Source organism: Brachyhypopomus gauderio, unplaced genomic scaffold (assembly GCF_052324685.1).
Source record: "Brachyhypopomus gauderio isolate BG-103 unplaced genomic scaffold, BGAUD_0.2 sc106, whole genome shotgun sequence".
NCBI classification, from domain to species: domain Eukaryota; kingdom Metazoa; phylum Chordata; class Actinopteri; order Gymnotiformes; family Hypopomidae; genus Brachyhypopomus; species Brachyhypopomus gauderio.
This window is the reverse complement of record NW_027506927.1, coordinates 225,900-249,497: the sequence shown is the minus strand read 5'-3', so window position 1 is coordinate 249,497 and position 23,598 is coordinate 225,900. Positions and strand designations below refer to the sequence as shown.

General features: G+C 46.8%; 1 protein-coding gene across 1 annotated transcript; it reads left to right on the top strand.

Moving 5' to 3' along the window:
- Positions 1-7,233: 7,233 nt before the first annotated feature.
- smtla (somatolactin alpha) lies at positions 7,234-12,138 on the top strand. Its single transcript, XM_076993221.1, has 5 exons — positions 7,234-7,249; positions 7,720-7,910; positions 8,216-8,329; positions 11,068-11,247; positions 11,849-12,138. Exons 1-5 carry the CDS (start codon positions 7,234-7,236, stop codon positions 12,068-12,070), a joined length of 723 nt encoding a protein of 240 aa, XP_076849336.1. The 3' UTR covers positions 12,071-12,138.
- Positions 12,139-23,598: the final 11,460 nt, after the last annotated feature.

The window sequence follows — 23,598 nt, the reverse complement described above, 5'->3', positions numbered from 1 at the left end:
AGGAGATGGTGTGTGTTCGGGAGCAGCCGATGGGCCGGTGCCTGCATGGACCTAATTACTCTGCATGGATAGGTGGGGTGTTGTTGTTGTTTGTTTGTTTGTTTCTGCTAGGGCGCTGGGAGAGAAAGCTCTGCATTGGGACCATGGAGGCCATCGCAACGCTCAGATACTTAGAGCAGAATCAACGCAAGCAGCCTTGCTCACGAAGGTCTTCAGCAGGAATCTGACACCTTCAAGGGAGCACTAGTCAAACTGTTAAATCGAAACTTGTGTAGACCCATCAGTGGGGACTTGATAGAGATGTCAGTAGAAACACCCACATCTTACACTGAGGTTCAAATCACATGCCCTCTTAGGGCTCTCCAGATAGTAACTCAGCCCAAGTCTGATTGGTCCAAGTTGGCAGAGGATACTGCCACACCAGACCATGAATCACCACGGTGACCAGGAGAAGTTCAATCCTTAACTGAATTGGTGGGGGCCAGTGGCTTTATAGCAAGAAGAAAGTAAGTGATGCAAACCACTGGAGAACAGAAAGTGTTTATAAAGGAAATACATTCATTTTCAAGGTAAGAAAATGGAAAAATATGTCAAGATGTTGTTTTTCTATTTGAGATTCAACCCTGCATTATGAGTGTGTTATAATCACTTTGTCTTCGTTTCGTTGTCATTTTAAGCACACTAGGCACACAACTGTTTATGCCCAACAGAGCAAACTCTGGGAGCAGCTAAAAAGAGAGGGAAAAAATAGGGTGAGAGAGAGGATTGAGATTTAGAAAGATGTGGACAGAGAGAGAAAGAGAGAGAACAAAAAATCAGTGAGTTAGACAGAGAGGGAGAGCGAGATAAGGAGACTGTGACCAGATAAGAAAGATCAAATCCCTGAGTGATTAGAAAATGTTGTTGTAGCCATGCCAAGGTCAAATGGATACAGGAATCACACAGGACAACTGAAAAAAACATTTAGGGTCCAAAATAGCAGCTCCTTTGAGAAGAGAGAGAGCCAATAGAGACAGAGAGAGAGAGAGAAACAGAGAGAAACCATCACAGAAAGACTGTTTGGGCTATGCATGAGGATCCTTTGAGCAGCCATCTGTCCCCTCTCACAGAGCTGGAAGGACTGGGAGCTCAACACCTGACACCTCGACTGCACGCAGGACTGAGTGCCTCCTCCACGATGCCTGTGATCCAAAGGAGTCACATGGGAGAAGGACAGGGAGACAGAGAGAGACAGAGAGGGAGACAGAGAGAGACAGAGAGGGAGAGGGAGCACGAGGAACAACATCTCATGAGAAAATCATCATACTGTTTGCTTTCTGTCTCCTCAGTCCATACAGGCGCCAAGTGAAAGACAGATTTTGATACCTGCTTAGAATAGGAATACAGTGAGTGCTGGGTATAATCCATCACACTCCACCTTTAAAACTTGGGGCCCCTCTTTTCGAGCCGGAGCTGTTTGTGTGGAAACTCAGCCGGACGGCTTCACTGGAGCCTCCTTTGTAGGAAAGGAAAGCCGAGGTAGCTTTTTCCTCCGGCGGTCGCCAGACGCAGCTTATGTGAAGGAAAGAAAGGGAATAAAAGATAAAACACAAGGACGTCTTCTGGCGGCCATGATGGCCGTGCAAGGATGAGGGATAACGGGGTTTAGCCGAGGAGGAGCTGAGTCCAGCCAGGCTGTGTCTCGCAGCAGGTCAAACGCTGCCTGTCTGCTGCACGCACGGGAAAGGCCTTGACCACTCTGATCAATGGGCTTTATACACTCTTCCATATTGGACTCAAAGAACCAAACAGGATCTCCGGTCCTGCCTGTCATGGGATCTCACAGGAGCCCCCCCCCACCCCACACACACACACACACACCCACACAATGATCATGCATGTAAACCTGGAAACCTACCTACACACCTACACATGTGGACATATACAATGTATATATGCAATGTATATATACAATATGTAAAGTAAATGTATATTTATGTGTGTGTGTGTGTGTGTGTGTGTGTGTGTGTGTGTGTGTGTGTGTGTGTGTGTGTGTGTGTGTGTGTGTGTGTGTGTGTTTGTAGGCTGAGGGTTTATGTGGTGTAGGGAATGTTGAGCCTGTAGGCAGGAGCAGCACTTGAACAGACATGAGGGACTGGCTGTATATACATTTGCGTGTGTGTGTGTGTGTGTGTGTGGGCTGGGGGTTTAGGGAGTGTTGAGCCCGTGGGCAGAAGCAGCAGTTGAACAGGCTTGAAGGACCGGCTGGGTGGATCCAGGACAGGGTGAGTGTGTTGGGGGCGGGGGGGAGTGTTAGAGGGGGTTGAGTGTGTGTGTGTGTGTGTGTGTGTGTGTGTGTGTGTGTGTGTGTGTGTGTGTGTGTGTGTGTGTGTGTGTGTGTGTGTGTGTGTGGTGAGTGTGTGTGTGTGTATATATTTAGGGGGGTGAGTGTGTGTGCATAATTATGTCTGGGCCAGAGTGGTAATGTACCAGTACCCCAGAACTGTCATCTCCCAATAATGCTGTGTTCACTTGTAGAAAAAACATCGCTACACACACACACACACACACACACACACACACACACACACACACACACACACACCCACACACACACATAAAAGCTTTGCTACCACACAGTTTATTTTCAATATACAAAGAGATGTGGAGATAATAAAATAAAGGGATCGAGGGAGAGAGAGAGGGGGGGTGAGGGAGAGAGAGACAGAGAATGAAGATGCAAAGACAGAGCGAAGGAGAAGGAGGGAGAGAAAGAGGACAAGAAACAGTACGTTACAGAGTAAGTTAGAGATGGTTAAGTTGGAGTGGGACATATAGGGAGATAGAGGGAGACAGAGAAAGACAAGGAGAAAAGATTATCGGAGAAGTTGCTGACCAGTCCAGAGTAACCCAACCACAATACAGTACAGTACGAAAATGCTCATCCCTCACGCCTAAATAAATCTCCTTACAGTTTATAATACACAACAACAACGGGAAATAAACCTCTCTAAGAAACATCAAAGCCAATGTCCAGCTTTTGTCTCACACAGCCAATTTATACCCACGTACGTGAGAACAATAAAAATGTGGGTCCCTAACTGCAAAAGCTGTTTACCGTCTATATCAACATAATCAGTTCATTTGAGTTCCTGGAGTGTCTAACTCAGTCAGTTCTCGTGCTGTCGAAACAAAACAGGCCGCTGTATGAACATATGAAATATTTACTTTATCAGCGTTCATTTCCACGGGCTGGAAAGCAGATGAAACACTGACCTAATTGTGACAGTCATAAAGATGCATGATTATGCGCGCCTTCGCCTCCTCGCGCATGGACCGAGGAGGATGTGAGCTGTAAAACACACAAGTCCCCTCTTCGTTCCGCTGTCTTCTCATTAAACACCGTCGCGGCGCCCGTTCTGCGCCCGTTTTAATTCATCCAGGGCGCAAAAACAGATGACGGCGGCGCTCACTCTGTGTTTAAGTTCCCTCGGAGTGCGCGTGCTACGTATGCACGCGCGTTTATTAAATTTGATTTAATATGTTTGAAATGAAAATGGCCATCGTTTATCAGACCGCCGCACCACTCCCCCCCCCCCCCCCCAAACACACACACACACACACACACACACACACACACACACACACTCTCTCTCTCTCTCTCTCTCACACACACACACACACACACACACTAACTGTGCTTGCAGGAAGTGGACTCGTAAACGCAGCATGCACACATAAAAGAGCACGAGCTCGCGCCTATTATTCACCGTCGCGAGCGCTACTGCCAGCGTTTGTCAAGATTTACGCGCAACAACGGACGCGGAAAATGTGTTGCAGAAGCACATAATGTAGCCCTTCATTCGGAGAAGAAATAAAAAAAGTCAGGGAAATTATCGCCGTATTGCAGTCTAGCCCCATTTTAGGGAACTCCACATAGGGGATTTAAAATTAAACCCTGAGTATGGCAGATGACTGACGCCAGTAGAGATACCATGGCTTTGTGTGTCGACCAACCTTATTCTGCGGTTTTTGTTTTGTTTAGTTTTGTTTTATCTTTGTTTTTTTTTTCTGAGGATGGAAGGGAGAGAAGGAGGCGAAGATTGGACATTCTGTTTGTTTATCTTGAGACAAAGGCAAACAGGGACATTGTGAAGAATGCTGTCACACAGACAATAGCTGGCACAACCGATAGGCTCAAAGTAATGCAGCCGAGTTCTTTTCAAGGGCGTATATTGTCTCAGCCGATGTCCTGCAAAAAGCACAAATCTGGCCCAAATACGTACTGACTTAGAGAAAAAGACATGCCACACAGCTCCTCATAACACATTTACTTACACACATGCCACACGGCACCAGCCGAAGTTTAATCACAGCTGACGACAAGCCTGTTGATTAGTGACTAGGCCCGTCAGGCCTGGAGAAGACAGAGCGTCATGCCAGGTCGTAATTGGCTTCGAACATCGCACCGAGATGAATATTCATGTTTGTACTCGTGTCACCCGCCCCCGCTCTCTCGGACAGAAGTATCGGCACTCTCCGAGGCTCTCGGCTTTTCGTGGCTCTCTCAGGCCTGACCTCTCCCCGATGGGGCTCTCAAACAGGCCTGTTCTGACAGCCACTCTGTGCCTCACAGGGGCTTATGGACACAGGTGGCCGGCACTGGTATGCTCCTACAGCAGGGCTTAGCATTAGTGTGGCTTACCTACTAATACTGTCATCGGTGTGGACTGGGTGGGTAAATAGGGAATATGAGGATTAAGGGAGAACCAGACTAGCTGCCTTTTATCACCCCACTGATGAAAACCAAATCACACTACCAAATCACTGCTGATTAGCTTTATATGTAGATGGATGGATGGATGGATGGTTGGAATGATGGGTGGATGGACTACCCAGACTCTGATAAATAAATACCAGAACAGAGATGTATGAATATTATTTTGTCACAGCCCTGAATTAAATAATAATGTGAGGTATGTGGTGTTTCGTGCTTCAAATTTACATTGTCTAGAAAACAAATAGTATAGACAGTTATTTTATTGAAATAAGCTGTTTAAATATTTATTCTCCCTTTCTGTCTCTCATGTTCATATCCAGACGCAATGTTTAGAGGCCATTTGTGTAGCATAACTTGCTAGCAAAACTAATTACATTTCTTCAAAGATTTATTTCTGTTGCTTCAAGCTTGATGTTTGTTTAATTTTCCATTCTGTATTTTTGAGAGGAGCTTGTGTGGCCCCATTTGCATATCCTTCTGTTCTTCCTGGTTAAACGCTAATCCTCCATACAAGAAAACAGATCCTCTTCCCCGTGTAACACACCAGGATGCCGGGCAGGTCAGACCGCATTCTCTGTCTTTACATGTGCAGCCTCAGATGGACTCCAGGTGTCCCTGTAAATCTCCGTGTGAATAGGTAACACTCCTCTGATGTGTCACATCCGTGTTCCTTCAGCTCCCAGGTGGACACACTGTTGTGCGGAGCACCTCCTATCTGACCTCCTCCTGACCTCCTCAGGCTCACGCCAAACAATGGCTGAGTCACTGCCGAATCCCTGCACCAGGAGGCACTGCTGATTGGCTGCCCCTCTCTTGCATCTGCGAGCTGCGCAGATCTCGGGCTCGTGCTTTCGTTCTTCGGCTCTTGTGCAGTTTTGCAAACTACAGTGCAGACGAGCTGTCTGGAGCCGTAATGAGGGAAGGCATCAGATGGACTCTTTTAAGATCACACCACACTGGCTCTGAAATACGGAGTTCATCTAATTCTGAAAATCAGCAGATGCAAAGCGTTATTTTTAATGCTTAAGTCAGATTAAGACACAAATGTGTGCTTGATAGAGACAGGAGGATGTAGGCCCCCCGCAATCATGACTACACTCTATTATGCCCCTTCCACATAATTTCAGTAGACCCCTGTGCTGATTGCACTGGGTTTGGGAGTCTTTTGATCACATCCATCCCATAATAACCACATCCATAACTATTAAGATGGACAACAGCATCTTCGCCTGCAGTACATTCTTTACGTAAACACGGGTCTCCTGGGTAACCTGCAGCTTGGCTGTCTTCTCCCTGCTGTACGTGGTAACATTAACATCAAACACAAGAGGTCAATGTGTAAAGGTGTTAAATATGCATAACACTGAAAACCATGGACAACAGAAAGAGACACTTTTTGTCTGGGAGAGAAATATGTAACACCTTTTCTGACCCAGTACCGACAAAGCAATCAACATGTGTTTGCGTCGGTGCTGAGAGCTGGCCTGCAGATCTGCACTGATTCTCCAGGACCCCTGCAGCAAACCTCTGAGCTCTTCAAGAGGAACCTCAGCGCCTTTATCATGAAGAGATGGGGAGAAGGAACAAAGGCATGGAGGACCACAGGGGTGTGCAGATAAAGATCAAGGAAGATTTGCTTGTCGCAGACTAAAACGGAAAGGTTTTTTGTTTTTTTTTTTCTCAACTGAACCAAGGCCAAAAGGAGTGATCTTGATTCTTGATTCAAAGGTAACTCCATCATGAACAATAGGGTTGTAAAGGTAATTACACATGGTTTTGGTTCCACTATGGGCCAGTGAACTTCAGATGTGCTCCTCACTGTCTGTGCAATTTGATCTGCTCAATTTGATGATTCACCCAATAAAACATACTCAATCTAACATGTTCGCCTATTATCCAACTCATTCGATTACTGAAGCACTAATGAAGCTGGACAGCAATGCCAGGGAGTCTCAACGCAGAAGCAGAACGGCTCCGTCTACGACGGCACAGGCCAGTTCTGTCCCCAGGCGCTGCAGGGCCTCCCCCAGGCCAGCTCGCAGGTCCCTCGGGGCTGGGTTACCAAATGCCAAAGTGGACACGTTCATGGTGGTTTGAATGATTTCAATATGCCTGAAGGATGCTGTTCCTCTTCTTTGGAAATCAATAAAGTTGAGTAAATCAATCTGGATGGTCGTTGTGAATGTTATGCAGTGCTGCTTTTTGATTTGTCAATTATACTTTTTAAAAATCCATACAGACGAACTGTGGTCATGGAGAGATTATTTCCATCGCAGAAAAGGTGTCGGTTTTCTCTCATATATATTCTGCATATTTATAAATTGACCCAGAGGGCAAGGAGGTCAAATCCTCCCACACATACTCATGTAAGCCCTCTTCAAATGCCAACGACAGTGCATGCAGGTCATCCACTACTATATAAGGGTAGTTTTGAGCGCAGATGTCAGTACAAGATCGAAGCCTTTACCTGCAGAATGTGCAAGCTTCAAGGTACCGTTCCTCTCCTTAGACACACAGCCAAGAGACATTGACATGTTTGAATTATCTTGTCTTTTGCAGACTACAAAGCTTTTACTGACATGATCAAAAATACCGACTCCTCTTTAATGCTGTTATTTTTTAAATGTTACTTTGTTACCTTACTAATTTGATTCCTGAGTGCAGGTGCAGTTCAGTGTAAAAAGTGCAGCTAATGAACACACAGAGTCTGATAGCCGAAGGTGTTGAAGGTGTAGGGCTGGATATACTGCTATTCAGTGCTCTCTGTCTCAATGAATATCAGTTTTTCTGATGTAACATATGACTGTATTAGGCTACATCTGCAGCATCCAGGTGTGCCATTATGTTTGGCTGGTCCTCTAGGGTCCTGACATGTCCCTGTGTGTGTGTGTGTGTGTGTGTGTGTGTGTGTGTGTGTGTGTGTGTGTGTGTGTGTGTGTGTGTGTGTGTGTGTGTGTCAGTGGGTCAGGCCTGGCTCTGTGCTGCGCTGCTCTGTCTCCTACGTGGGTTGGCGTCCCAGCCCCTTAACTGTGTTGACGACTCCAGCTCCCCCGTCCCCTGCACCTCCATCTCCCAGGACAAGCTGCTGGACCGCGTTATCCAGCATGCCGAGCTCATTTACCGCATCACGGAGGACACCTGCGTTCAGTATGTGAGTTCACTCCTCACTTCCTCCCACACAGCCGCACCAGTGCCACCCTGCACCCTGTAGTTCACACCTGTCTTTAGAACTGCATATTTTCCCTGCTCTTTTCACGGGTTATATGTGTAACTGTAACACACACACCCCGTGTCTTTTTATTTACATTTGTAAAAATCTGTGATCTCAATATTCTAGAATATACCTTATTTCACACAAGCGAGCTTTTGCTGTTGCTGCTGTGTCTGATTGGTTGTGATGCAAAGGTCTAGGATGAGCATGGACCAATGGCATCGTGTGCATTGTGTGCTTCACAGGAGGAGCTGTATGTTCCTTATCCACTGAGGGGCTTAAAAAACCAGAGAGGTGGAACATGCACAACGGTGGACTTCCCCAGCCTGGGGTCCAAGCAGGAGATCCAGCAGATATCAGTGAGTGGATGGTTCCGCTGTCTGTTCATTATGATGTGGAGTGAGCTGAGGCAGGACACAGAGGCGAGAGCAACGTTCAGGGAATCCAGTTTATTTAACAAGCCCAAATAGTGCCTTAGTGCTAAACAGGCGTAGGCAAACACAATGCAATGAGTCGAACAACTGACGGGGAACAAGGATATAACAGACACACACACACACACACATCAAAAACAAAAAGTATAGATATAGACGCACAAATCTACATGCACAGACATGCCCAAAGAGAGGAGTCAGGGGCTGTACCCTGACAGACCAGCCCCACTGGGGGTGACTCCTCCCAGAGCGTCCAGCTCCAGGTCCTTAGCCCTCAGCCCAGATTTGCGACGGAGGGTGGGGTCGGGGCACGGAACCACCAGAACCGGGAACCTCCAGGAACAACCCCCTGGGGAGAGTCTGCCAACAGAACTGTTTAGAACAGCCCCCCAGGAGATACAAAGGAAAACAAATAAGAGATAAACACAGGGACAGTTATTGGCACACGCACAGGCACATGGAACATAAGTGCCACAGAGGGGAACAACGGGTTAGGGACAAAGACAGGGACAGACACCCACACAGGGACAGAGATAAATGGTAATAATAGTTCCTTGGCGGGTGCCAAGGGTGGAGGCCGTGCAGATGCCCAGAACCGGGCCCCTGGGCTGCACACCAGCCGCAGGGATGGCTGGGCTTTGCCTTGGGTCACACCTTAGTCACTGCATCGGCACCACCTGATCTGGCCCTCTCTCCTCCTTGGGATCTAGTCTGGAGACAATAGCTGTTCCACAAACGGTAGGAGGGTTGCCGTGTATGCCTGGGCTGGTCGGGGACCATGTCAGGCATGGGGAACCATCGTTTGCAGACGGTCAGTGCAGGGGAGGGCTCTTTGGAAGAGTTGGACCCTTCTAGCTCCTCCACCGACTCAGGTGGAGGGGAGTACAAGCCTGGATCTGCAGCAGATTCCTCTCTGGAGGAGGGCACAGAGGAAAACTCTTCATATTAGCTGGGCTCTTTCAGCTAGCCCCGCTAGCGTCTGATCTGGGACTTCCCTTGGGGACTCTGCAAAACTCTCCCAGTCCATGAGGGATGACATGGAGAGGTTGTACCATTCACAATGGTGCAAAGTGGACTGCAGAGGCAGGTCCGCTAGCGTTGATAGCATTCACACCATGCTTTCATCTTAGCATCTCTGCTTTGAGGTCAGTTGTCCTATGACGTCCTATGACGAGTCAAGGCGAGAGCAACATTCAGTGAATCTTGATATTTAACAAGCACAAATAGCGCATTAGTGCTAAAGTCAGACGCAGACAAACACAATGCGACAAGTCTAACAACTGCCAGGGAACAAGGTCGAGGCTAACATTTAAATGCACATAAGTGTAGCACATAACAAGACGAGGGACAGGTGATATGAGTAACACACACACAACGAAAATACACGGAAGTATAGACAAAGACACACGACTCTACATGCACGGACACACCTGGTAGGGAGGAGTTGGTGGCTGTACCATGACGTCTGTCCACTAATTTACAATTAAAATATTAAGTTGTTTTAACGTTTGGCAAATATAGTCACTGTATAAGCAAACCAAACATTAGCTACTCCTGCTAGTCCCTTCAAAGCAGAACAACTCTTTTAATGCTTACCAGTCTTAATGATAATGGAGGTAATTGTGAAAGTCATTAACTGGGATAGAAAACAAAGAAATTCTCTTTCAGTACTGAGCCATAACATCCAGTAACAGCAGATAACTGAAGTGAGACAGGACTGTTTTTTTCCAGACAACATCCCCACCAGACGTCAGTGGGCAGAGAAGCCAACAGAGAAACCTGCAGTAGCCTCTGTTGTAGACTACAGTAATGTACTATACACTCAAAAATCCATAACCACGGTAACAACATCCGCAGTCCCAGGGCTGGTTCGAGGTCAGCAACAGTTCCTCCATTTTTCGACATTTACTTTTGTGAACTGGTTTACATGTAGCCACTTTATTTCAACGCAAAGTTCTTGAGGTTACTTGGACATATTCATTTCCCAGTCCATTTTTGAGAAACATTGGAAGTGGTTTTTTTCCATCACATGAAAACAACCTCTGTATGAAACCTTGAAATGTCTTACCAGGACTACTTCACAAAACTCTCTTTCCTCACCTTTCATTCCTGCTCTAGGGGCAGGGAGGGTTGTATCGCATTATATCTGGCAACCTGCATTAGTATGTCTTGAACTTGCTTTGTTTGTTGGTTGGCTGAGCGGTTGGTTTGGTGATTTCTGGACCTGTTTTTTTTTTCCGAAAGCACTTTTGCGCTGCGCCCCTGAGAGGGGGAGGGGGTGACCTTTCCGATGTTGTCCACTCAAAGCACAGCTCTTCTCCTGCAGAGCCAGACACATCAGATTTTAATATTGCACCTTTTTAACCTGTAATTTTAGTCTCATTGATGGCTTTGGCTGTGTCGTGAGATCATGTGATCATGGTCAGTGCTTCTGTTGTCTGAGGAGGATATACTCCTTTTGTGGTAGATGCCTATTTGGAAATAACTGAATGTCTCTTCTTCTGGTCTCCCAGACCACAGAGAAATTGAACATGACCTCTGGTCTGTTCGTCTTCAGAAAGCACAAGCTGATTTGACTGGAAGGCCAACAGTTAGAACGACCTGTCTTATAAATCTGACCCGTAGCCGCTTTGGACTGACAGGCTCTCTGCTGCCCTCTGCAGGACCAAAAGCTTCTTCATGCCGTGTTGATGCTGGCGCAGTCCTGGATGGAACCACTGACTTACCTGCAGTCCAGTCTGAAGCAGTATGACCATGCGCCAGACACTCTGGTGAGCCGGCTCAAGTGGGTGTCTGACAAGCTGACCAGCCTGGAGCAGGGGGTGGTGGTGCTGATCAGTCAGGTATGGATCCAACTCTCCTACTCGTGCTCAGTGCTATTATCACAGTAAAGTTTTGGTAGAGCATAGTACTGAGTTACTTAATAGTAATCAATAAACAGTGAGTGAAAAGTGAAAAATTATCTCAAATTTTGAGATCTAACTCTCTAACTGTATTAATCTTTCCATTTATCTCTCTCTGTCTTTGTCTCTTTTGAAAAAAAAAGTTTGTTCAAGCTCAACAGTGAGGCATATAACCAGCTGCAAAGCAGCCCTGGTGCCATCACCCTAAAAACCGCGTAATGAATCTGAACTGAAAAATGGAATAAGTAGTTAAATGTGAATGGACAAAGTGTAAAATAGGTTCATTTCCTCCCAGTCTTGTCCTTGGCAGTCCTCTGCCAGCCTTATTTAAAAGGCTGCAAATGCTGAAGGAATCCCTTCGCAGTGTTATCGATGTGTTTCAGAGCAGCTATCGTGCGGTATAATCACAGCTCGGAAGAAGGTCAGCTGCGTCTGCAACATATTGACTCAGAAGTGAAGAGTATAAACTGAGCTGGAGGTATAAACTGAACCCTCCAACACCCTCCATCTTTAACTCACCCCGCCCCATGTTTGTTTCCAGATGCTGGAGGAGAGCAGCCTGACTCCGCCCGCCACTGCCCCGCAGCAGGCGCCGTCAGAGTCCTACCTGGGGGTCCCAGACTCCACCTTGCATGAATACAACTCGCTCATGTGTCTGAAGAAAGACGCCCACAAGATGGAGACCTTACTGAAGCTCTTCAAGTGTCGGAAAACAGACAAGCTCAGCTGCATTTTCAAAGGAAACCCGTCTGAAGTCATCTGACATTGTCTGGAGTTGTCTGGCATCGAATCGTCTCGCCGGCCAACATGGCCCGCTCTATTATCTCTGTGGTTTCACCAATTTTCTTCAATAGTTCAGTCTGTACTGCTGTTAGTTATGTGACCATGTGCAGTTGTCCTCACTCCATTTGACCTTAGTAATAAATCACAAGTAAAAGCAGGAGCTTGTTCCTTAAAGATAACGTGAAGACTAACTGTGTTATTATGTAAACAGGAAGTGGAGTGTGACAGAGGGATAGGACAGAGCCGCTCTGGGCAGCATGCGCCCCATTCCCTCTCTCCATCATCAGCCTCTCCACAGATTTGACAGATTTGACAGATTTGACTGGCTCTCAGTTCTTAACTGGAGTTTGTAGTTCCCACACTCTACTTCATTATTTCTAGTGCAGTCACACATTTCTTTTTTATTTCTTTGGTGTGTGTGTGTGTGTGTGTGTGTGTGTGTGTGTGTGTGTGTGTGTGTGTGTGTGTGTGTGCTGCACACACACACACACACATTTGTGAAGGCTTAGGAATTTGGACTGCAGGAAAATAAATTCTCTCTCAACTGAAAATTTGCATAACACCCAAAACATAACGTATATTGTACAATATGTATCTTTGGACAGTCGTGTGGCACTGACTACTTGATTCTGAAATGTAATGTAATATCTAATACTCTACTAACCTCAATAAATCACATCTCAGGAACTTGATTGCACATTTGCACACACCACTTCTTCAAGTAAGCCTTATGGAATGACTATACTGCAACACATTGGACACACTCATATTACACTGAAGGATTAGTCTGTCCTCAACACCAGAAATTATTGAACAGTCAATTGTTTTGTAAAAACACCCCAAAACAAAACCCCTCACATACACCTACATCCACACACACAAACAAATTTTTACAGTCTCAGTTTCCAAGAGTGTGGCACGCAAATGAAAGCATCTGTGATTGGTGCATGCAAATGAACAAGTACCTGATTGGACACTACCCTTAGCTCCAGTGGACCTGGCGCCAATCTCTTTGTGACCTAAAGTCACGTTGCCATGTTCAACACATATTGGAAAATTGAATAGCCTCCCCAGTTTCAGAAAAACATACCTGATGAAACCGAAGACTTCATCCAAACCTGGCCCTCTGTTGCTCAAGCAGGCTTCGCTAGTTGACTGAACTCTGCTCTTTCTGCTAGGTTAATCGACCATTGAAATGAATCCTCCAGTGTCAGGATGAGGGCCAACCAGGCCAGTCAAAATCATTAACTGCATGGTGGTGCTCTGTGCATTTGGTTGCCAAACCCAAGAGCGTACCAACACCCTCTGGTCTCCGACCCTGGAGGCTGCGTTGCTGTGGCAACAGAGAGGTGCCCTGTTATTAAAGAAAACATTGCACGGAGGCTGGAATACTGCACGCAAGCGTTCCGTTCCACATCTGGGGGACCTACAGATACCATTACTGAGACCCTCTCTGCTAGATCAGACATAACTTTCCATCATTTCAAGCCTACATTTAAGTTGGTAGGATTTTAAAGCATCCCACACTTTTCAGCTATCTAAACCTGAACCTATTATTTGACCTGACTGGAATTTAGCGATTATTCAATATTATTCAAAATCTTTTCTTATGGTCAGCGGATCCACTTCAGACAGGACGGCTTTGACAAACGCTCAGATAAACGCCCTTGAACACGAACACACAAACAAATTTTCGAATCAGTCACTTGTTTGTGACAGGTTGTTGTTAGCAGCACTGTATAACCTTGATTTTGCAAGACAGTTTAAAAAAAAAAAGCCCATGGCACGCGGTGGAGTCTTCAGAGCAATGCTGCAGCTGTAATTCAGCTTTTCACACTTTGGCCTTGCATGGTTGAGGAAGTGTTGTTTCCCATACAGGGTGGAGGCATATCATATGTGACTCAAATTCAAAACACTAGTTATAAAGAAAAAAACACTTGTCACAACAAAGAACGCAACCAGAGCTGCACATCACAAAGCAGAACACAGATGGTGTCAGTACAGGACGGGTTGGAAATTATTTTTGCAGTCTGCCACGTTTGAAAAAATTTTGACACTAGTTTAATTGTCTGTACCGGAGCATTTGGAACATGTTTTGGCTGTGTGCTGAAATTTCTGACAGGTGTTTTGTTCATGAAAAATGTGTCTCGTGACCCTCAACTGACATAGTAGAGAGCTCTGCTCCCTTCACACTAGGGGGCAGTAGAGAGCTGCACTGAAACATTCTTGACCAAAAAGTTTTCTTCTCCATTAATTCCATTCATCTGCAAGCCTGAAGGATGAAAAAAGGGCTTTATTTTTACATGTAACCATAGACAGCCACAAGTCTCCAAAGGCTGAAAAATTATGTAAATAATGCAATGGAATGCTGGGAGGTAACTTAAGTGGACGCAAGAATTAATGTTTTTTCTTTCTTTTTTGTGAAGAGTTTGTCAAGTGTATAACCCTGCTAGCATTTCAGGAAGGAGCTGGGGGTGGTATGAGAGGATGTCAGAGCACAGTTTGGTTCAGACCTTTCTTTTCACATTTTTTCTAAATAGTCAAGACCCTGTAGAGCAAAACTGTGATGGGGTATACGTCAAAAGATGAGGTATACTCCAGGACATGGGGTCTACATCAGGAGATGTTGTATACTCCAGGAGATGGGGTCCACATCAGGAGATGGGGTATACTCCAGGAGATGGGGTCCACATCAGGAGATGGGGTATACTCCAGGATATGGGGTCCACATCAGGAGATGGGGTATACTCCAGGATATGGGGTCTACATCAGGAGATGGGGTATACTCCAGGATATGGGGTCTACATCAGGAAATGGGGTATACTCCAGAATATGGGGTCTACATCAGGAGATGTTGTATGCTTTCATTTCAGATAGGGCAGGATCCTGAAACATGAATAACCCTTTACAGTCTTGGGAGCATTTGCTCCAGCAGGGGTTTTCTCCTGGAGACCAGCTTTAGGACTGGGCTTAAGCCATGCCTGAAAAATAGCTCCGTGCTTTTCTAAAAGAGCCGCCATCAGTCGCAGTTAATCACCACTGCACTGGGGGCAACGTTGTGGACGGCTGCATTTTATCACTGTGACTTGTTGTATATGGTCATCAAAAAAGCAAAAGAAAGCGAATTTCTTCATTTTGAGGCCATGACTACTGTGTCCTTGTCCATAGTTCCTCTTATCAGGAGACATAAATCAGTCCTGGTTGTCATGGCGTGTGGAACATTGGCATACAGCGAGCCTCTTGTGGCCAGGATGTGGTGGTGGGACTGGTGGGACTGGTGTCAGCCGTGTCAGGTTCAGCTTCCTGTACCCTAATCACTTCAGCATGGCGCAAGCCTGGGCTCTGGCTGCTTAACCGCCACCCACAATCCCGCCCACCCCCACAGACCCCTCCTACCCCTGCTCTCCCCGCCCCCTACTGGAGCTGTTCCCTGCACCCCTGCGGCTCCCTCTGGCATCCACAGCATAAATATTAAAAATCCACTTTACATGAGGGGAGAGTGTAAGAGTGAGAAATGGGTGGAGGGTTTTATAGTCAGACTTTTAGAACTGGGGATGGAGACAACACAAGACTGCTGGGTGTGCAACGGACACTCAGGAGGGGTTAGGAGGGTGGTGATCAAAGGAGGTTCTGGAAGGCTGGAATCAGGTAATGGAAAATGGATCGAGGGTATTCTCTACGCAGAGTCACGGTGGCTCTATGAACCGCAGCTGAGGAATGAGAGAGTGGGTTAGAAACAGAGAAGGAGACAGGCATGCTTCACCCATGACAGCTCCGCACAGCTTCCAAAGCAGCACCCAGCACTAGCAGCCTGCTCCCTGACTTCTCCACCCACTCCGTCAGGCCTCAGCTCCACCCACTGCCCACTGGGGCTCTGCAGACCAGTCATCAGCTAGTGGAGTGGGGGGGGGGGGGGGGGGTGTATTGGGAATGGTGGTCCCAGAGCTGAAGCACCCGAGCAGGCAGACCAGCACACTCAACTCCCTGGCCTAATCTGAGGCCTCCCCGGGGGCCGTCTGAGGCAGGCCTAGGGGCGGACGTGTTGTCGGAGGGGAGGTCACAGGGTCTCGGGGTCAGGCCTCCCTCCTAACCATTGCAATGTGTTCAGAGATGTGGCAGATGAAATGAGTGAGGGTGAAACAGCGGGGTAGGGTTTCACCCCGTCTGATGGGGAAGAGAGGGGAGAGGGGAGTGGGGAGAGGCCTCCAAAGACCCAAACTCCCTCACCAGCCGCCACTGCAACACTAGACAGCTCGTTATTAATGCCGTGGGGCATTATGCCGTGGGGGGGGGGGGGGGGCATCTGCCCACAAAGAAAGTTTGTTCTATTCCTTGAATTCCTCTTAGAAAAGTTTTACATTTTTTTATTCAAGCTCTTGCTACTCCTCCAAATTACTCCAATCCACTATGATCAGATCCAGTACAACCGAGCCCCTGGAACAGGAGAGGTGGTTGCTGGAGATTGCGGTAGAAAGCCGGTGTTTTAATTTGTCCTTTTACTCTAGGTATTGATTAAAACACACAAAAGCATCTGGAAGCATTTAAAAGCAGCTAACAGAGAGACAGGTGGGCTGTAATTGCAGGGGTGGGCCAGTCATACCTGCTGTAATAGACGTCCGCGGCGGTGCCCACTGGAGAGGTGGATTAATGCCCGGAGGAAATGAGGCCATCGCTCAGGCGTGGGCAGGCGCTGGGCGCCTTGCTGGAGGCCGAGTGGAGAAGAGCTCATCAATCGCCCATGGCAGGTCTCCAACATTCTCACGCCACAGCCGCCGACCACGGCTCTGTGAGCGATTAGCCAATTGCCATATCTGTTACAGAGCTGAGCACAACGAGAGCCTCCAAACTGAAAAATGAGGCCGATCGCACAGACCTTCAGGCAAAGGAATGATAAAAGCACTCCGACTGTTCTTAGGTTATGATACTGACTAATTACAGCCTAGTGGATTTGCTATGAATATTATCATTACTTCCATTTGGACCTCAGGACCTCCAGTACTTCAAAAGGCACACATGGACTCTGAGATGGGGACTGGAAGAGGGAAGTTGTCGTTTAAGATTTAGTTTCAAAGGTCAAACCCATTCTCGTTGTTGGTAAATGTCGTTGAGTGCTCTTCCATTTTCTGGTTGTTACGGAGTCGCTTCAGGACTTCAGGCCTCTGTACTGAATTCATACTCAGACTGCCTTTTCACACCACCTCGTTTGTCTGTCTGCCTCTACGGGGCTTTTCGGTTTTGTTTTTGTTTTTCTTGTTTCTTAGCAACCAGCACGAAAGGTGTGTTGGAATCATCACTAAAAGAATTTCATACCAATTATGCCTTTAACTCCTGACCTCAGAATATTTTTGAAAATCGCACTGAAAGAGATTATATGAGAAAGGTGTTAAGAGAATTACTGAAGAGGAAAAAAGGGGATATGAAAGCCAATGATTTTTGTTTGTTTTCAGGGAATTCGATCATGGCTGTTAGCTCAGGCGCTCACAAAATCAGCCCCTGACACTAGTGGTAGTCAACTCTCCAGGCCTCCAGCATCATTTTAGCATCGTCGCAGGTGCAGACTAAGTGCACATGACGGCTGGGTGGTGCATATCACTCAGCATGCGCCATTTATCAAATCCGAACCATTTGAGAAAGAATCTGTGCCATTTAACGCAGACACGAGGGACGGCTGAGGTGCCGTGAGCGGCTGAAGGGGCCTGACGTTCAACTGTGAATCAGTTTAATTTCCTCCTCATAGTTCTGTAGCCAGAGGCACCCTATGAAACTATAAACCGCTCGGCAGAATGCTCGGGGGACTGGAAAGGAGGTATATTTGTCTGTCGGTTAGGTAGGGATTGTGTTTGTCTTAGATCGGTGCACAGAAGGAAAGAAAAGAAATAAGAAAAAACATCTAGTGCACTCTCTTCCCACTGGAAGTCAGGCCAGCGCTTGAAAATCGAATAATTTCCTTTTCAGAATAGCTTGGTAATCCTACAATATATGGCTTTCATTTTGATCCCTCTCGTCTCTTAAGAAACAGAAATAGAAGGAAAATTGGGTCGCGAGCAGACACTAAATTGTCCAGACCCCTTGCCGCTGATCTTAAATGAGTTTTGAATTCCGGTACATTCCGTCAGAATACAGACGGTCCACACATGAGGGGGAGCGGAACCCCCAACCAAATCAGCACTGCTAACTCCCCTGTTCCAGACACCGCCTAGCAGGCACAACACCGGCAACCTGGGAATCTGAAGGATTCCAACGGCTGCGTCCGCAGGACTCTGAGCTTTATAGATTTGAAGGACACATGCCTGCTTTACGTTGGTCTGTAATTGAAATGGATGCAGAGAGAAAGATCCAAAGATCCAGAGTTCATCAAATAGAAGTCCTTGACAAAATAAAGTAAAGCAAAAGAAAAAGTCTACAATTCACAAAGTGTGAATGTGGGAGTGTTTCAGAGTTGTAAAGAGATTCTTCTCTTTTTTGGCTTTGTTTTTAATTATTTATCATGCCATCATTCATATGCATGGCTTCTAATACTAACGTCTTCAAGGTCTGGCATGACTTGAACACGTATCTCTTAATTACCATGGTTTATTTGCACAACTTTGGGAAAGTGATTACGCCTTCAGACACGACACAGCACTATCGTTTCTATAAGAGGGCCTTGAACTGCAAGTTTGGTGCAAGTAGAGTCCCGTGATAAATGTTTTTATATAAAGAGAGGCTTGATGTGTCTTGTATTTGCTGGGCTCGGGATGGACATAAGTTGGAATCAGACAAAAACACAGGGCTACTAAAATGTCCCTTCCAGGTGTGTACCAAGGGCCTCACAATGCCGTGTGCAGAAGAGGTACAACAGTGCACTGCAGACAGCAATGTGCAGTAGTCAGAGCTTGAATTTGTCTAATCCTAGCCTCGTCTTTGGTTTGAGGACATTTTGGGTGATTTGAGTTATACTGTGTGTACATGTTGCGGTCTCCGATACCGACCCCAAATTAGTGGCTTTGAAAGCTTTCTCTTGATGGCTGACCAAGGTTTGCTTCTGTGGTCACTGCTCTCGGGGTCGGACCATGGCCGCCAGCCCCAGGACCGCCCTAGGAGACCGTGTTTGATCTTTCAGATCTGGCATTCAAGCTTGCTGGATAATGTCTTTGCTTGGATTGCTGCCGTGTACGCGCACGCATACGTGTGGTGTGTGTGTGTGTGTGTGTGTGTGTGTGTGTGTGTGTGTGTGTGTGTGTGTGTGTGTGTGTGTGTGTGTGTGTGTGTGTGTGTGTCATACATCGGTATGCTCCAGAGCACCATGGTGTGTGTGCCGATCAGTCTGCTCGGGCTGGTGTTTTCTTAACATGGGCCATCTCTCGGGGGCCCACGACAGAGTGTTTGTATCGGACTGTAAAGTAAAGGCCGAATGTTTGAGAAGGCTCAGCCTCCCTGAAGACCCGCACAGACAGATTACAAAGTCAGACATTACCTCACCAGCAGGCATTGCCAAAGGTGGACCAAGGAGATTGAGGGAAGAGAGAGAGGGGGAGAGAGGGAGAGAGAAAGAAAGAGAGTGAGAGAAAGAGGACAGATAACAAACTCACCTTCAGATCTAGAATGCTCTTTGAGTTTGTAGGGCCATGCTCAGACTGAATGGTTCTACATTACAGTTTAACAAAAAAAATCAGCAAAAAAGTTTTTTTTTATTACTCTGACAGCTTTCCCCTTTGGCTGTGCCGTTTCCGTGGTGTTAAGCACCATGTGGGTTTTGGGGTGTGTGGGGTTTTTTTTTTCTTTGTTTCTGTTTCCGCTTTCGTCTGGCATATCACACGTCCCGCTACTCCTCGTGACTTTACCTGTGTCTCGTATGACCTGACCTTTACCTGTGTCTCATATCACCTGACCTTTATCTGTGCCTCGTATTACCTGACCTTTACCTGTGTCTCATATCACCTGACTTTTACCTGTTTCTCTTATCACCTGACCTTTTCCTGTGTCTTGTATAAGCTGACCTTTACCTGTGTCTCATATCACATGACCTTTACCTGTGTCTCATATAATCTGACCTTTACCTGTGTCTTATATCACCTGAACTTTACCTGTGTCTCATATCATCTGACCTTTACCTGTGTCTCATATCACCTGACCTTTACTTTTGTCTTATATCACCTGAACTTTACCTGTCTCTCATATCACCTGACCTTTACCTGTGTCTCGTAACATCTGACCTTTACCTGTGTGTCGTGTCACCTGAACTGGCTGTGCATTTAAACCCTGCACTTTGCCGTATGATTTGCGGATCACTGTTGATGCTGATGTCACTGTCTTCTGTGTATTTCTGGAGTGTGTTTCATGCTGACTTCAGGATGAATGTTTTGGGATTTGCCCACAGTAGGCAATTCCTCACCCTTACAGCCCTGCCTCACCTCAGTGTTACAGTTCTGACACGAGCTCATCTTTCATTCCTACCACCATTTTTGTTGTTGAATACTCACCGTACACTAATGTCCAGTATACATGTACTGTACATAGACCACTATGATACTGTAGTTCATTCAGGAACACAGGTCAGTAGCGAGAGAACATGTTGCAGTCATAGAAACCATGCATGCAAATGCCAGATGGTGTGTTAGTGTATGGGTCACTAGGTCTTGTGTGTGTGTGTGTGTGTGTGTGTGTGTGTGTGTGTGTGTGTGTGTGTGTGTGTGTGTGTGTGTGTGTGTGTGTGTGTGTGTGCACATGCTGGGGGTTTGGCAGTGTGTGCAGGAGGCATAACTGCCTGGTTGTGGAGGGAGGGGAGGGTGTACCGCAGGCTCCGGCTTGCAGTCGTCTGATAAAAAAGGCAGACAATAAATCAGAGAGAGCGAGCGGGTCCGGCCTGAGCATGTGGTGTGAGAACATTTACTCCAGCTGCACGGCTCACACACCGCTGGTCTAACCGCCGCGCTCTCACACTCACACACAAACACACACACGCGCGCGCGCGATTTACATCCTCCTGTGTTGAGCATCTCAGGGAGCGTCCACAGACCCCAACTCCACACCAGTGACTCGCTTCTCCAGGCGAGCTGTGTTCAGTCTCCCACGCGTCTCATGAGCAGGTGCTCGTCCGGGTGTCCAGGGCTGTCATTGGGTCCGGTTGCTGCTCAGCTGGCTGGACCTGATCAGTGCGAACCCTTCTAGAACACTGGCCTAGTGCTTCATCTGAACCTCCGTTTACCTTGATTTAGAAGTCTCCTAGTTATCTACGTTCACTGACTTGGTGACCTCTTAAGTGTCTAGGACAGAATGTGTAGTGAGTGTCTGTGTTTCTCTCTCTCCCCCTCTCTCTATCTCTACATTTCTCTCTCTCCATCTCACTCTTTGTAACACAATGTTTCCTCCATCTACCTCTCTACCACTGTGTCTCTCCGTTGCTCCCCACACCATCGTGTGATCATCCGTACTTCCTAGAGCCCTGCGCTGCTCCACTAGCCAAGTCTCCTTATCATGGGGCTTTGCAGGGCCGTCTACATGCCAGGGCCCGGGGCCCTCCGTCACCCGGGGGAGGGGGGTTCATCACTCTGTGTGTGATCACGCACGAGAGATGGCAGAGATGGCCTCTCCAGATGGGCTTTAGAAGGAGCAGAGCTGGTTAGCTCATTTGTCTGAAACTGAAGTGTGCAAGTCTGATAGCGCCAGTCGAGAGGGAGGGAAGAGTTCTGCAGCACTGTCAGCCCCGAGGGAGTCTGGGTAAAAAAGCCACACGTTCACTCAAGTGCTCCATGGAAAACCATGTTTTCTGGCCAAACGGTGTTCAATTTTGTGTCTTGTAAAAGAGTGGACAATATAGTCTAGAAAGTCTAATTACTCAAAAATAACACTCAGAAATAAATACTGCTGTTACGGGCAGTTTCTGTCTACTTGTGAGCTGCGTTGTTTGACTAAGACCTGTCTCAGCTTCTGGACTTGTGATCAATCCTGATATGTCAGACAACGCCAGCACGGCTCTGTGAAGTCTTCTGTGTTGTCTGCCCCGTGTCGGGGGTGTGTTGGTGGGCAGGAGTGAATGCCGCAACACTTCCATTTTTGCAGCACTCTGGAGCAACTGTCTTGCTGGAGGCACACTTGCTTGGCAGAGTCTGGAAGGTCATGCTTCATGACCTTTACACTCCAGAACTGCTGGACCTCTGAGCTTTGCTAAACTCTTAAATGACTCATTGAGTACATCTCAAACACTTCACAGCAGTGACAAAACCCATGATAGATAGATAGATAGATAGATAGATAGATAGATAGATAGATAGATAGATAGATAGATAGATAGATAGATAGATAGATAGATAGATAGATAGATAGATAGATAGATAGATAGATAGATAGATGACTGTAACTAGTTCATCTTTGCTGATGGTCAAGACTGCATCTGATGTGGAGAGAGCAGCAGTTCTAGACTGAGTCAGGTGATAGCGTGACTGTGTACTGAGTCAGGTGATAGCGTGACTGTGTACTGAGTCAGGTGATAGCGTGACTGTGTACTGAGTCAGGTGATAGCGTGACTGTGTACTGAGTCAGGTGATAGCGTGACTGTGTACTGAGTCAGGTGATAGCGTGACTGTGTACTGAGTCAGGTGATAGGGTGACTGTGTACTGAATAAATCACGTAAACAAATTTCTTCTGAAGAGTCATATGAGTCCTAATGGCAGCACGTCTGTCACACAGAACATGATTACACTCTTAGAAGATGCCAAGTCCTGTGGGCGGAGCAGAAATGATCATGAACACAGTAGCAAAAAACAAAAAACCTTGACTTGACTCCCCTAAAAAAAAAAAGACAAACTGAGCAATCAGTGGGGAAGCTCGTAGTGGTTATCTGTAGGTGTGTATGTGTGTTTGTGTGTGTATGTGTTCAGGTGCAGATGAAGGGGCACACACACACCACTCCATTGCACCAACACACTCTGCATGGTGTTTCTCCTGTATTCCATCCTGGCAAGCTGGCCAGCCCCCAGAAAGATGCTTCATTTCACCACTGAGAGTCCAAACTGGTCAGGAGGCGGGGTGCTGGGTTCCCATGGTGTCTTCCAAAACTCGAATTTGGGACACTTGGAACCAATTAAGCCGAGATCTCCGCCAGCTTCTAAGCCTGTTGTTTATTCTCCCACTCTTTAATTCTCTTTCGATTTTTCATCTCCTCTACTCTCTCTCTCCACTTGGCTACGTGTGCAATCAAATTTCCTTCCGTTCCACTTGCTATTTTGGGACAGAGGAGGAGAGCGTGGGTCTACTCAGAGGGGTTCTAGGGGTCACCTGGGCTGAGCTTCCCGCCTACTTCCACAGGAGACTCCTTATGTGCTCTGAGGGTCCAAAATCCAGCTTGATTTATTAAGTTCTTCATACAGTATGTGTTGAAAATATGTACTTCTTGACCACCCTACAGGGGCATTTAATGCTTACTGCGTTCCACAGACCTCATGTATTTTCCATCCACAAACACACACAAGGGTCCTTTCAAATCACAATGCCTGATTTTCCCACATCTGGAAGATGCATTTACAGAC